Source organism: Atractosteus spatula, chromosome 7, assembly GCF_055471065.1.
Source record: "Atractosteus spatula isolate fAtrSpa1 chromosome 7, fAtrSpa1.hap1, whole genome shotgun sequence".
Taxonomy (NCBI): Eukaryota; Metazoa; Chordata; class Actinopteri; order Semionotiformes; family Lepisosteidae; genus Atractosteus; species Atractosteus spatula.
Genome location: NC_142712.1, coordinates 62,632,350 through 62,646,104, shown reverse-complemented (window position 1 = coordinate 62,646,104; position 13,755 = coordinate 62,632,350). Strand labels below are relative to the sequence as shown.

The following is a 13,755-nucleotide window of genomic DNA, read 5'->3' as shown; positions in this document are numbered from 1 at the left end:
AGTACGCTGCCAAAGTATGCTGTTCAAATCATGCTGTTATCGATTAAAAAGGAAAACCAGCTTGTCAGGCATTCTACTGTACTGATTCTGAAGCTAGCAGCCTGATTTTTTTCCCTTTTCCATTTTTTCTTTGAAGATATTTGCTTACTAAAATGGGATCCCTTCCTTTCATAACACTGGATTTCTTTTTATAAATGGATTTATTACTGCAAAATATTTCTTCAGTTTTTCTTTTGTGTTTTGTGCACTAAAGGCCTGACAGTTGCTTTGAAGCTGAAAATCCAATTAGTAGCAGCATTCGATACAGTAATGTATGATAGTTGCAATCCTGAGCCAAGAAACCTTGCACACCCTTTTCACTGCGGAATGCTTTCGTTCATGTTGTTATCAAATTAATATTTTTATGTGCACTTTTTAAATTTTTATTTTTCTAAAATGTGAAAGCAGGTAGAAAATGTGATTTTATTATAATTACTAAATTCATTTTAATTTTAATGGGTCAGTTGGCATAATCTGTAACTTTTATTGATACTTATTATTATTATAATTGATGATATAAGCTTCTTTCGAGCTCATGTCATATTTACCTTAGCCTTTATCATCATGAAATGAAGCTTTGAAAGCAGCCACATGGCTGTGTTGTCATTGATATGTTGGAGTTCTTGGTATCAAGTACACTTTGGGAGTAATAACAACAAACTGGGCAAGATTAGTAGCCAATGTACATTCCTTTTGGAATCAGTGCATAAATGTTTTAAGTCTTATCTTTGCTTGTTTTTCTTTTCCAGGAATGCTGGTTGTCAATGTCACTTGGAGAAACAAGACCTATGTTGGGACTCTGCTAGACTGTACGAGGCACGACTGGGCACCTCCAAGGTGAGGACGCCGAGAGTTTTGTAAACAGAGAATGGATGAAATTCATGTGCCCTTGATAATCCAGTGGAAATATGAAAAGGAATATTCTGTGAATCCCCTCTTGCCCATGTGGTTATTTGTAATATCTAAGCAAGCTATTACCTCCTTTCACATTGAAACTCTCTTTCATTGCTCTAGAAAGTTGTACTTCATAGTTCTTAGAAAATTAAAGAGAATGCTTATTAACTTTGTTTACTGCTATTAGCAATCTTCTTTAAAAAATGCTAATTTCCCCATTAATATTCTGGAATACAAAGAAGAATTTGTAGACAGTACACAGTATTGTTTTTCATTTTTTTTATCAGCTTAGTCATCCAGAAGCTTTAAGCCAGCAGACTGTTTTCTAGGAAATCACTGTGACTCTCACTACCTCTTGAGTGGCAGACTGAGCGTTTCCCTATCTTCTGTCTGCTGGAGTATCTTCAGGCATCTGATCGACATTCAGGACAGAAGAATTCAAACTGTGAATAGGGTGGTATGTGATGTGCCGGAACTAAGCAGTTGCTTAGATAAGTGATACAAGGAGCATCACATAGAAATCTCTATTTCTTGTCTGCAGCACTCTTTTTATTCAGTTAAAAGCCTCTTGCTGGAATCTGAATTTCAGTAAGGGTGTTACTCATGCGAATGCCTTCTGTAATGATTGGAACCTCAGTTGGGATGCTGATGCATAAAATATATTTTTTCCATTACAAAGTGACTTATAGGACAAAAATGTTTCAGCTTTCCACAAATAGGTATGAAGATTCAAGATTCAAGATTTCTATATTTGCCATATACAACAAGTGTATGGGAATGCTTACCTGTTCAGCTGTACCCAGTAACATTAGGGAAAAAAACACTATGCACAGATGACAAACAGACATGGACAATACATTTAGACAATAGACATTATAATACAGCCAAGACAGGACATAGTGCAAACAGTGCAGTACCTTAAAGTGCAGGTGCTAATATGTGCAGGTGCTAATTAGAGCTGTGTAAGATGTGGACTGCTTGGGGGAAGAAACTGTTTTTGAATCTATTTGTCAGTGTTCTGATATTGCGATACCTCCTACCGGAACCCAGGGTGAAAACAGATCATGGCCAGAGTGAACTGGGTCCCGAAGTATAGCTCGAGCCCGGTTGTGGCAGCGGGCGAGATATATCCGGTCGATGGAGGGTAGCTTGGTCCCATTGATTTTCTGCGCGGACCTCACAACCCTCTGTGTGGCTTGAAAGATGAGCAGCTATGTATTGTAGGCATGCTAGATAGATAAAACCTGTTCCTCCTCAATTTCAGGTTCTGCGAGTCGCCCACTAGTGACCTGGAGATGAGAAATGGCCGTGGAAGGGGGAAGAGGATGAGGCCCAACAGTAACACCCCTGTTAATGAGAACAGCAACTCATCGGATAACAAGGGCAGCAGCGGCAGCAAGACCCGGGCCGGATCCAACAGCAAGGGCCGGCGCGGCAGTCAGAACTCCTCCGAGCGCCGCACGCCGCCCAACAGCAACACGGAGGACGTCAAGGCCAGCCCGTCTTCTGCCAGCAAGCGGAAGAGCAAACCGGCCTCTGACATGGAGCCCAACTCCAGCTCGGAGGACACCAAGGGGAGCAAGCGGATGCGCACCAACTCCAGCTCTAACAGTGGGGCCCCCCCATCCACCATACCCATACCCACCATCAAAACGGAACCTCTCCCCCCTCCCCTCGACCGGAACTGCCCGTCCCCTGTCCTCATTGACTGCCCACACCCCAACTGTAACAAGAAGTACAAGCACATTAATGGCTTGAAGTACCACCAGGCCCGTGCCCACAATGATGACGATATCAAGCAGGAGATAGATGGTGACAGTGAATACGGAGAGGACTCCACACTTCATCCTGAGCCTGGGAGCTGCAATGGAGCCTCTGTCTCCCAGAAGGGATGTCTTTCGCCAGCACGATCAGTCACCCCCAAAGGCAGAGGCTTTGAAGGTCAAAGCCCATCCCCTTCATCGGGGAAATTTAGCTGTAAGCAGTCCAGCAAGAAGAAGTCTTCCGACACGGATCAGGAAGCTGGTGGGACTCCCATGGACGGCTCTGAAGACGGGCCGTGTCTCACAGATGATGCCAGCAATGACGGCATGGATGACAAGAAAGGATCAGATAAGGACAAGTCCAAGAAGTCTAGCAGCAGTAGCAGCAGCAGCAGTGCCAAGTCTGAAAAGCTACCACAGAAGAGCTTGAAATCGGCCAGGCCCATAGCTCCAGCCATACCTCCCCAGCAGCTATACACCTTCCAAACTGCGACTTTCACCACTGGAAGCCCAGGGTCTTCTCCTGGGCTCACCACCACTGTTGTACAGGCTATGCCCAAGAGCCCACAGCTGAAAGCCATCCAGCCCAAACCCACGGTAATGGGAGACCCCTCTACTGTGAACCCAGCCCTGAGCAGCTCCAAGGACAAGAAGAAAAAAGATAAAAAGAAGAAGGAGGCAAGTAAAGATGCAGACAGTCCTAAGCCTTCAGGGAAGGGGGGTAAACCTGAAGAGGGTAAGAGCCCTTACTCCGAGTCATCCGATCCGGGCAGCAAGAGTGACGGGCTGCTAAATGGTTCCTCAGATTCCCACCAGAGTCGTTTGGCCAGCATTAAAGCAGAGGCAGACAAGATCTACAGCTTCACAGACAATGCTCCAAGCCCTTCCATTGGCGTTGCAAGCCGGATTGACAGTGGGGGGATGGTGCAGCCGCTGACCCCTCTCCACGTGGTGACTCAGAACGGTGCGGACAACTCATCGGTGAAGACAAACAGCCCTGCTTATTCAGACATCTCGGATGCGGGGGAGGATGGGGAAGGCAAAATGGACAATGTGAAGGCCAAGTCTGAGGACCAGGCCATGAAGGAAGGGGCCAAGAAGGCACTCTTCCCAACCCAAACGCCCAACAAAGAATCACCTTACTACACGAGCTATGAAGCTTACTACTCTCCAAACTACGCCAACCCCAGCCCGGGGGCTTCCAACTCCAGCGCTCCTTTGGCCGAAGGACAGCCTGTGAAAGTAAAGAAAGAGGAGGAGCCGGAGCAGACTGAGGGAAAGGTGAAAATGGAGCCCCAGGAAGAGCGCAAGCCAGAGATCAGCTCCTCCAGCCAGCAGCAACAGCAACAGCAACAGCAACAGCAACAGCAGCAGCAGCAGCAGCAGCAGCAGCAACCTTCTGTCATCCAGCAGCGCTCCAGTATGTACATGCAGCCCTTGTATTATAATCAGTACGCGTACGTCCCCCCCTACGGGTACAGTGAGCAGGCCTATCACAACCACTTGATGAACACCAACCCGGCGTACAGGCAACAGTACGAGGAGCGGCAGCGGCAGGCAGTGGAGCAGCACCGAGCGGCGGAGAAGAAGTCAGATGCGGCCCTCAAAGAGAGGGAAGCGTCGATGAAGGAGGATTGGAAGCAGAAGGCCTCCATTCCTCCCACCCTCTCCAAGGCCCCCAGCCTCTCAGATCTGGGCAAGCCCTTACCCCCCAGTAAAACAAAAGACTCTGCTTCAGAGCCAACCAAGTCGGTCATCATCCCCAAGGGGGAAGACTCCTCCAAGATCCAGTCCCAGCAGGCTGAGGGGCTGAAGATGAAGCTGAGTGAGGGGGGCCATCATGGGAAGGAGGTATCTGAGTCCAAATCAGGCCTGGAGTCCAGTAGGCAGCCAGGGATGGAGCAAAGCATGTGGTACAGACAGGTAACCAGTGGGATTTTGGTTGTGGAGTGCAGGGGGTTCCCAGTCCTGGTCCTGGTGATCCGCACACCAGCTGGTTTTCATTCCATCAAACCATAATTAAATAATTGAAGACTTACGTGATCTAAGAAGTTGCATCAATGTAATATTTGCATTTTGTTTCTAATCACAAGTTTGGGATTTTATTTCTCTTACAAAACACAACGGTTGAAGCTCCAATATGTTTAAGAGCTGGGAACAAAGAGTTCTCAATAATCATCTTATTATTAAGTCAGTGAAGGGTTTGGTAGTGGAGCTGAGGGCTCGGCTGGATCAAAAACTAACAGGTGTTTGGGTCACCAGGACCAGGACAGGGAACCGCTGGTGCAGAGCTAGAAAAGTGAATTTGGTGCCTCAGCCTTACAATTACACTTCCTTTTCACCACGTGGATATGGTCCCACCCCCGAAAGAGACTGTGTATGTTGGTGGTACTTTTATAGTCCTGTTTAGTTTTACAAGTGAAACCTTACCGAAGTGGTACAATAAAATATTTATCACAGGCTCTAATTTAAAGTTTAACTGTCTGTAATTTCAGCTTCTTTCCTGTTGGTCAATTGAGAAATTAGTATTTGTGGTAAATGTCTGAGTGCAGTGTGATTTGTTTCCCTTTAACAGTTTACTAATAATAGAATACTGAATCCAGAAGTAGTCTAATAGAGAATAGAATAATATTTTGAGAGGAATATAGCCTTGGGCACAGAAGTCTTTCTGGCCGATGAGAAGTGTGTGAAAATCTCTGTCGTGGCAGTGATTGAATAAAGAGCTCACCTCAAATAAAAGTTTAATGTGAACAAGAGTGAAAGATCTTTAGGTAGATGCTTTGGGAAAGGATGAGATGAGTGGAGCCTGTGGGGTTCAGTGAAATCGTCAGTGTTCATAATTTCTTCGGTAGCTTTTGAAGGGGGTTCAAGTTCTGACGCCAAGGCGTTTCTTCTCAGGAGGCAGACTCCAGGCTGTGGCCCTACATCTACCCCAACAAGTACCCCGACTCGCAGAAGCAGCAGCAGCAGCAGCAGCAGCAGGAGGAGGAGCAGCAGCAGCGCTGGAAGGAAGAGAGGGAGAGGGAGAGGAAGGGCAAGGAGGAGAGGTCACGGCCCAAGGAGACGGCAGCCAAGGAAGAGAGCAAAGAGAGCATGGACCCCCGGACGTCCATGCCCTCCTCCGAGGAGCACCGCGGGGCGAGCAAGGACCCCCGGCCCACTGCCCACATGCAGTTCTCCTCTCCGCTGGCACAGCACCAGTCCTACATGCCCTACATGCACGGGTACCCCTACGGTCAAGGCTACGACCCCAACCACCCTGGGTACCGGGGGATGCCTTCCGTCATGATGCAGAACTACCCAGGTGAGAGGGAGGGGGTTCTCTGTTTATGCTGAACTATAAAACAAACGTGGATGCCACAGTGCCTGATCTGATTTCTTTTGTCTCAATAACTCTGCTGGACTTTGTCTGAATGGTAATTGACTACTGGTGTATCTTACGTCACTGTGCAGGATTACAGGATTTTAGATGGATTCCTTTTTTATAATATTTGCTTTTCAAAACAGTTATAGCTCCTTTCACTTACAAAGCGCTTTTCTGGACACTCCACTCAAAGCGCTTTACAGGTAATGGGGACTCCCCTCCACCACCACCAGTGTGCAGCCCCACCTGGATGATGCGACAGCAGCCATAGTGCACCAGAACGCTCCCCACACACCAGCTCTCAGTGGGGAGGAGAGCAGAGTGATGAAGCCAGTTCATAGATGGGGATTATTAGGAGGCCATGACTGGTAAAGGCCAATGGGAAATTTGGCCAGGACACCAGGGTTACACCCCTACTCTTTTCAGAAACGCCCAGGGATTTTTAATGACCACAGACAGTCAGGACCTCGGTTTTACGTCTCATCTGAAGGACGGCGACTTCTTACAGTATAGTGTCCCCGTCACTATATTGGGGCATTAGGACCCACACAGACCCACAGGGTGAGCCCCTCCTACTGGTCCCACTAACACCTCTTTCGGCAGCAACCTGAGCTTTTCCAGGAGTCTCCCATCCAGGTACTGGCCAGGCTCACACCTGCTGAGCTTCAGTGGGCAGCCATTTGGGAGCTGCAGGGCGATAGAGCTCCTGGAGAGGGTTCTTCTTGCGATCTGACACTGGTCTGTCTTTCAGGGTCATACCTGTCTGCGGGATATTCCTTCTCCCCATACGGCAGTAAGATGGCCGGCTCAGAGGAAGGAGAGAAGTCCCGGGCCAGTCCCACTGTAAGCAGTAAATCCAGCTCCGAGTCCAAGGCCCTGGACATCCTCCACCAGCACGCCAGCCAGTACAAGAGCAAGTCCCCCACCGTCGGCGACAAGCAGCCGCACGAACGGGACAGGGTGGCGGGGGAACGGGAGCGCGAGATGGACCGGCCGCGCTCCTCCCCCTCCCAGCGCATCATGCCCTCCCATCACCACCTGGGCTACCCCCTGCTCTCAGGACAGTACGACCTGTCCTACGCCACAGGTCAGCAGCTTCCCCCGCCAGGGCCTCCTGCTGCGGAGGAGAAGAGCCGGTATCGAGAGTTGTCAGGTTATAGTCAGTTTGAAAAGAGAAAGTAACGTGCATGAAACACATGAACTAGATCAGAGGACTAAAAACTTATATCTAAACAATTTCTTATAGACTAAAAACTTAGTCCTCTGTGGGTAAAGAGATTCATGAAGAAATTTCTGCAGCCAGATCACAGGGCAGGTAGACAAATCTATAAGCAGTCGGTAGAAGTTGTATTATGAAAAACAAACATCTTAGTGCTTTTAAGTAAAGGTAGTGTATTTAAGGAAAGTCAAGGAAAAGACATTTGTTTGAAGCACAAAATAATAAACTAGTATTGATCTGTACAACTTGTTTCGGGTTTCAGATAGCCTTTGGCTTGAGTTCATAATATTATATATTTGCCATCATTTTTTTCGTAAGGAAGTTAGCATCTTCGCTGTGCTTAGTTTGATTTTGTGCCACTGCTTGTCATCTATGAGCTGTGCACTGTTCTGACTGGTCTTGAATTTTTTCTCCCAGGTCTCTCTTCTTCAGCCATTGTTGCTAGCCAGCAAGCCTCAGCCCCCTCCCTCTACCCCCCAGCACGGAGGTGAGAACGGTAAGGAGTTTAGAGAACCTCTTGGACCATGTTGACAAAGTAGCTGTCCTCTTTTAATCCATGTTTCAGAAGCTGCAAATAACACAATGTGACAATATGATGTCTCTACAAAATCTGTTATGTCATTTCTCCTTCCCGTTACAAAGTTCAGCCGTCTCAATCAGAAATAAAGGTTTCAGAGAATGTCTTTTTAGAACCCAGTTTCAAAATGTCTTCCATTTTTGTCTGTGGCTTTTTAGTCAAAGCATACCAAGACAGGACTTTGCTTCCTGTCTATTGTAACTATGACGTGTCCCTCTAAAATTAAACTTCTGAATGAATATAGTACATCAAGACCTTGAATACAAATTATAGCTTCAGTATTCCACAGGCTCTAATGGGAATATTACGGATATGGATGTATAGTTACAACTATTAAGACAATTTTATGTAGCTCTTAAGAATTGGAAATGATTGTAGCACTGTTACATTGAAATAGATTTGTCTCAGTTTTATGGGACAAGTAACTCATATTTTGAAACTGAACAGAAACGGAAGCTGTTAAATTTGAATATTTCTTGTCCGCTGTGTGCAGACATTATCTGCTTCCACTCTGAAGAGTTTTTTTTCCTTGAATTCAAGAAATTAGAATTGAGGATGTGCTCTCAGTCGGCTGTCGAGTTGCGTTTCGTTTTTCACAGAGACAGGTCCATTAAGGACAGGGGAAGCGAGCACATCGCTGACTAATAGAAGGATAGCTGATCAGGACTGCTCCTTCTGGCTAGAGATGAGGTGATGCTGACCTCTGGTGGAAGTCGTTTCTAAAATATAGTCCTCTATTTCTTATATCTAAACTCGCACACCTCAGCAGAAAAAACAAGATTCTTGATTTGCCATAAAAGTATATTCAGATATATTTTAATCTAATAAATTATTTTGGACCTTTTTAATGTTCTGAAGTATTGTTTGGATAAAGCACAAGATTTTCTTTTAAAATATGGAATAATGCACAAAGAAAAAAAATTATTTGTCCAAAAATTGGAAAATTTGATTTGACAAAGATGCCACAGTTCTCTGCTGTCCTGAGATGTGACCTTTGTTCTGAGATTGATAGGTTCAGTGACCTAAGGTGGGGTTGTGACCTAGTGATGTTTGTTTCTTGCAGGGAGACCTGATTGGTTCAGCTCAACCTGGAAAGGAGTCATGTGACTGGATCACATGAGGAAGAGTGTGGTGTTCATTTAGACATCAGTTAAATGGTGTTTCTGTATTTTAGTTTCTGCCTTGATGTCAGGCAGACTGTTCTTCTTCTAGCGTCTATAACTTCTCCTCCACTGCGGACTGAGAGCTGGTAAAAATCAAAAGCCATCTGTCTCTGTTGACACACAGATTTAGCCACTTAACCTTTTCTTTGCACTGTTGATGAGATTTGCAAAAAAAAGAAGAAAAAAACTGCCAGGAAAGACTATTCTCTTTTGATAGCATTATTTTCACATTTGCAGCAATCGGGGGGAAATAAAATCACTTCTCTGAAACTCGCTGACCTGGGCCTTAGATTGCAGCTTGACAAAGGAACAGATACAGTATCCCTTTTTTGAGGACTTCAGGATGTGGCAACCTTTTCGTTGTTTTCAGAGAGTGAGAGAGACAGTCGCAGGCACCGAGTGCCATCTTCTCAGCCCACCAACACAGTTCTCTATGCAAGCTGAATTGTTCTTTTAGAGATATTACGGGATGCATTTTTGAGACCTCGCCCACACGTGTGTCTTCTGTTCTGAATTGGTGCATCGTTGATGTTTTTGGAGAAAGGATAATACCTTACTTGTACAAGTAAGGTATCTGCCCTCATCAAGTTCAAGTGAAAATGCTGTATCGCTTTTTAGAAACATTTCTGTGCATGACAGCATGGCTCTCCATAGATGACCTTCAAGTTCCTTTTCCTACTTTTGACCATTACCACCTTTTTTTTACTGCCTCACGAATATCAGGCCATCTCAGTCTTACCCAGCGGCCAGGGATTTCAATCCATGGGTTAAGTCAGACACTAGACTGAGGTTGCTGTGCTGGCTAGGTGGTGCTACGGCGACTTCCAGGAGGGTAAACACGTTTACAGCAACATCAATGCATCAGTTTTGAACCACACTGTGTTAAAAGGTTAGCCACGATAAAAAAGGGATAGTGTGTCTATGTGTGTGTAGGTGGATTAGTCTGTTTGGAAAGTGCCAGACCTGTCGCCTGACACTCTAGAGGCATCCTTTGTGGATGTCTTAAGCCACAGTTGTTTAATTTCTAAAGGAAGCCATAGCAGAGAGAACAGGGGCACAGTGAAAAAATACACATCGGAGCCTTGGCCTGTTAGGAGACACTTCCAAGCAACTTCTGGAAAAAGCTGTTGACATTAGACTTTCCATGTCCTAGTCACAAATTGGGAGGGATTTTTGTAGATAATCACAACCTGGAAGATAAGCTCTGTCTTCTCATTTTGTAAAGGTCTGTATATTGGTATTAAAGCCTTTGGGAAAATGTTTTCTACACTCTTCTGTTTTCCTAAGCATTTGTGCTTTGAGTAAGGACTTTTCCATTTTTCTTCGAGGGGTGAACATTGATTACACACCTCTGAAGAAATGGAGAGGAGCAAGGAACGTTAGAAAATGTCCTTGTGTTTCCAACTAGATTTTTTATCAGCATTACTTCCAGGTAACATGACCTTAAACAATCTAATAATTTTTTAGCCCTTTTAGACTGTTGAAATGCAGTGCTCTGATCTTCAGGTACCTCCGTGTCATATAACTACTTGGCAACTGTCAACAAATTAGGACACCCTAATTGGAATTCGTCCAATAGTAGGATGGCTAAAAGCACTTCAGTGCTTAATGCTGTGGATCCTGTGCCACTTCACATCTAAGCAGTAGCCCCAGTTTCTCTGTTGTGAACTTCCTTATGGTGTAATATAGCACTGAAAGCATTAACCTACACAATGTTCTTTCTGCAAATCAAGCTGTACGACTCTGTCACCCTTTCACGTCTCTCTCCCAAACTTACTCACTATGTGGTTTCTGTATATATTGTACAGAGGAATTATTTTAAAAGGCTGTTGGATGCTATTGGAATTTTCCTACTTTTTATGTCTTTTTTTTTCCTTTTCTCTTTTTTTCTACCATTGTTAATATAAAATGAAAAAAACTGTAGCTGGTGTAACGGCTTTATATTTGAAGTGTTGTGATTTTTTTATTTTTTGCTTTCTCTTGATGTTTGTACCCTTTTCATTTGCCCTCCCACTTTCAGATATAGCCACTGTCAGCTGACTTTGATCACCAGACCTTCCAACCCTGAGAACATGTTTTATACAGGAAGAATCGAAACAGTGTCCCGAGTGTCAGGTCTTTTTCCCCCCAATTTAAATTCCCAGTTTTCTTTTTATCAAACCGGTTCTGGGTTGCAAACTCTTCATTTAAATAATTACTCCTCTTTGTTTTTGGTTTAAGTGCTCTAACTTAAAGACCGCCCTTTCTGTATGTCTTCAAATGATGAACTTTGCTTACAAATAATCTGTGTCGGTCAGTGCACCACATTGTGAAACACTTTGGCACCATGTGCATACTGTGTGCAGTAATTTATTCTGCACACTTTGCTTCCAAATGGTAAATCAGATACTTCGCATTACCTTTTTAATGAGCAAAACCTTTTTACCCTTAAAGCTGTACTAATAAATCTAGCCCAATGGCCAGTCCACTTGGTACCAGAATGTCCACGCTGTACAAGTGTCTATAATAAACTAGCATGCATATCTTGACTCACGTTTGTCCTGATTTCCTGATGGTATTTTCTGTAGAGAGAGGCGCTTGCTTGATCTTCTGCTGTTGGATCCTTTCAAATATTTTGAGGCACCTGTGAGAGAGAAGTTTTTGGGGAACAACCATGAGATGTAAATGACTGTACTGACTTTGTCTTCCTATACACAGCCTTGAGAAATATTTAACACCAGGACTTGTAGATAAAAGTATGTGAGTAAATGTCAACAAAAGGATTGAATTTGCTACATTAAAAAATATTTCAATTGTGCTTTGTAGACGCTTGTACTTGCAATGTAATCATAAAACTGGAATGATTACATTTAAAAGACAGTAAATCTGTGATTGTGCTGGGATTTGCCCTTTGCAAGCAGTTTGATTAATTTTTCTGGTGCTTGTGAAGTTCTCAATGGAACCTTGCAGTCCCTCTGCACAGGAAGCTCCTCTGATTTAATTGGAAGTTGAGTAAGTGCCAGGAAACACAAAAACAAAACGCAAAAAACTTTGCCACTCAGATTCATTTGTTTTGTAAGCCAGGGGTTGGAAAACTATTTGAAGACAAGCACACTTGAAGAACCAAGAATGTGTCTTGGTCTGTCTCAAACATTTCACTTAGGCCCTGCTGTTGGGATTGTAAGGGATGATCTTTAATGGTCATTTCAATGCTCCAACATCTGTAGTTTAGAAGAAAAGGGCGTTTTGAAGTTAGAATTACACAGATTACAAATTGCCCAGTTTTGTATACAGTAGAGGCTTGGAAGCTTCTAGTAGCATAAGAAATAGAAAGTATCTCTCTCTCAGAATATATGCTGCCACATCTCTGGCACCAATGTATATTGTATTTTCTGGTTTTGTTGGAAGTCCATGGCATAATGTGTGAAAGGTCACTGTGTACCCATTATCATTTTCCTTCTGAGAGCAGCATTAGGACAGGCTTTGTGTGGAGATACTGACCTACCAGTGCTTAGTGAATAGAGGTCTGAATTGGATTTTTACATAACTTAATCTTTTTCATTTGTTTGAAAGAGTTGATTCCTGTTTTGAAATGCACTTCAGAATGGGCGCACACTCTTCCGTGACGGTTTTACTCAATTAGGGTAAAGTAGAAGCCACCGATGCATCAGTCAAAAAGATGTCTCACTAGGTGGTGTGTTCACAGAATTATCTTGTCAACAGAAATTAAAACATTTTGAATTTTTGTGTTGGAATTAGACGTTTTGAGGCAAAAGAATTTTAAATGTTTTTAATCTTTGAGAAAAATGGAAAGGGGGCTGGAATCGAGTATATATAATAATAATTTAATTATTTTGCTTCCATCTCCAAAATTATAGACTAGCAAAATTGTGCTGCTTATTGAGTTGGTACAGATCTTAATGGGGGGAAGCGCTTGATTTTGTTTAACTTATTTTAAGTTTCCTTTTGTTGATACCCGTGGTAGAGCAGCAAAACAGATCTGTTTGTTTTTTTCACAACACAGCCGTTGATAAGTCCAGTTTCAAAATGGTGCTCGATAGACGTCCTTGGAAGCCGGTAGGGGAGAAGGAACTCGTCATGTGACTGTGGTGTTCCTTTCTCTCTGCGGCATTGTACTGTTTCCCACCTCTGAACACCCCTTACCCCCAACTCATACAGCAGTGGGGAGCGACTCGGTATCCGTCATCGGTACTTGAAAGGAAGATGTTTACAGCTTTTTTTTTCTTTTTTTGATTGCTGTGTTTGATTTTCAGTCTCCTCCCTCTTCCCTCTCCACTATCCCCTCCCCCCTCCCTCTCCAACTTTGTCCCTTAAATTTTCTCTTATGTAAAGTGTACATTACCATGTTTCTTTTTTTATACAATACTGTAACTTGCCTTTGTACATTTAGGCAAAAAAAATAAATCTTTTTATGAGACAATCACACCTGTCCTTCACTGCCTGACTTTCTTCCACGGCTCAGGGAGGGAGAAATGGTGAGAACAGTAGAGGGACTTCTTGTGGGATTTTACAGTGGGAGCCACCTGCGCAGGATTCCTTTCACTGCTTACAAAAAAAGTCCAATTTTTTTTATCACCCTCCTCTAACTGCTGCTACCCAGGATCTCATTAATCTGAGGTGAGCAATTCTAATTTTTCACACCTCAGAAATCATTGTGTTCTTTTTGCTTTTTCACTATTAAGCCACAAGCTGCAATTAAAAAAAAAAAATTCACACGGTTTTATATTACTGATTAA

At 43.9% G+C, this 13,755-nt stretch overlaps 1 protein-coding gene across 1 annotated transcript in view; it reads left to right on the top strand.

The window, feature by feature from the left end:
* The window catches only part of LOC148831607 (zinc finger protein 609-like), a 107,566-nt gene extending 94,124 nt beyond the window's left edge, over window positions 1-13,442 (top strand). Inside the window, exons 4-9 of the mRNA XM_088921499.1 lie at window positions 789-876; window positions 2,198-4,619; window positions 5,595-6,000; window positions 6,812-7,147; window positions 7,697-7,775; window positions 8,920-13,442. Of these exons, the coding sequence (XP_088777625.1) occupies window positions 789-876; window positions 2,198-4,619; window positions 5,595-6,000; window positions 6,812-7,147; window positions 7,697-7,770 (3,326 nt within the window). The 3' untranslated portion in view covers window positions 7,771-7,775; window positions 8,920-13,442. The remainder of the gene's footprint in view (window positions 1-788; window positions 877-2,197; window positions 4,620-5,594; window positions 6,001-6,811; window positions 7,148-7,696; window positions 7,776-8,919) is intronic.
* Window positions 13,443-13,755: the final 313 nt, after the last annotated feature.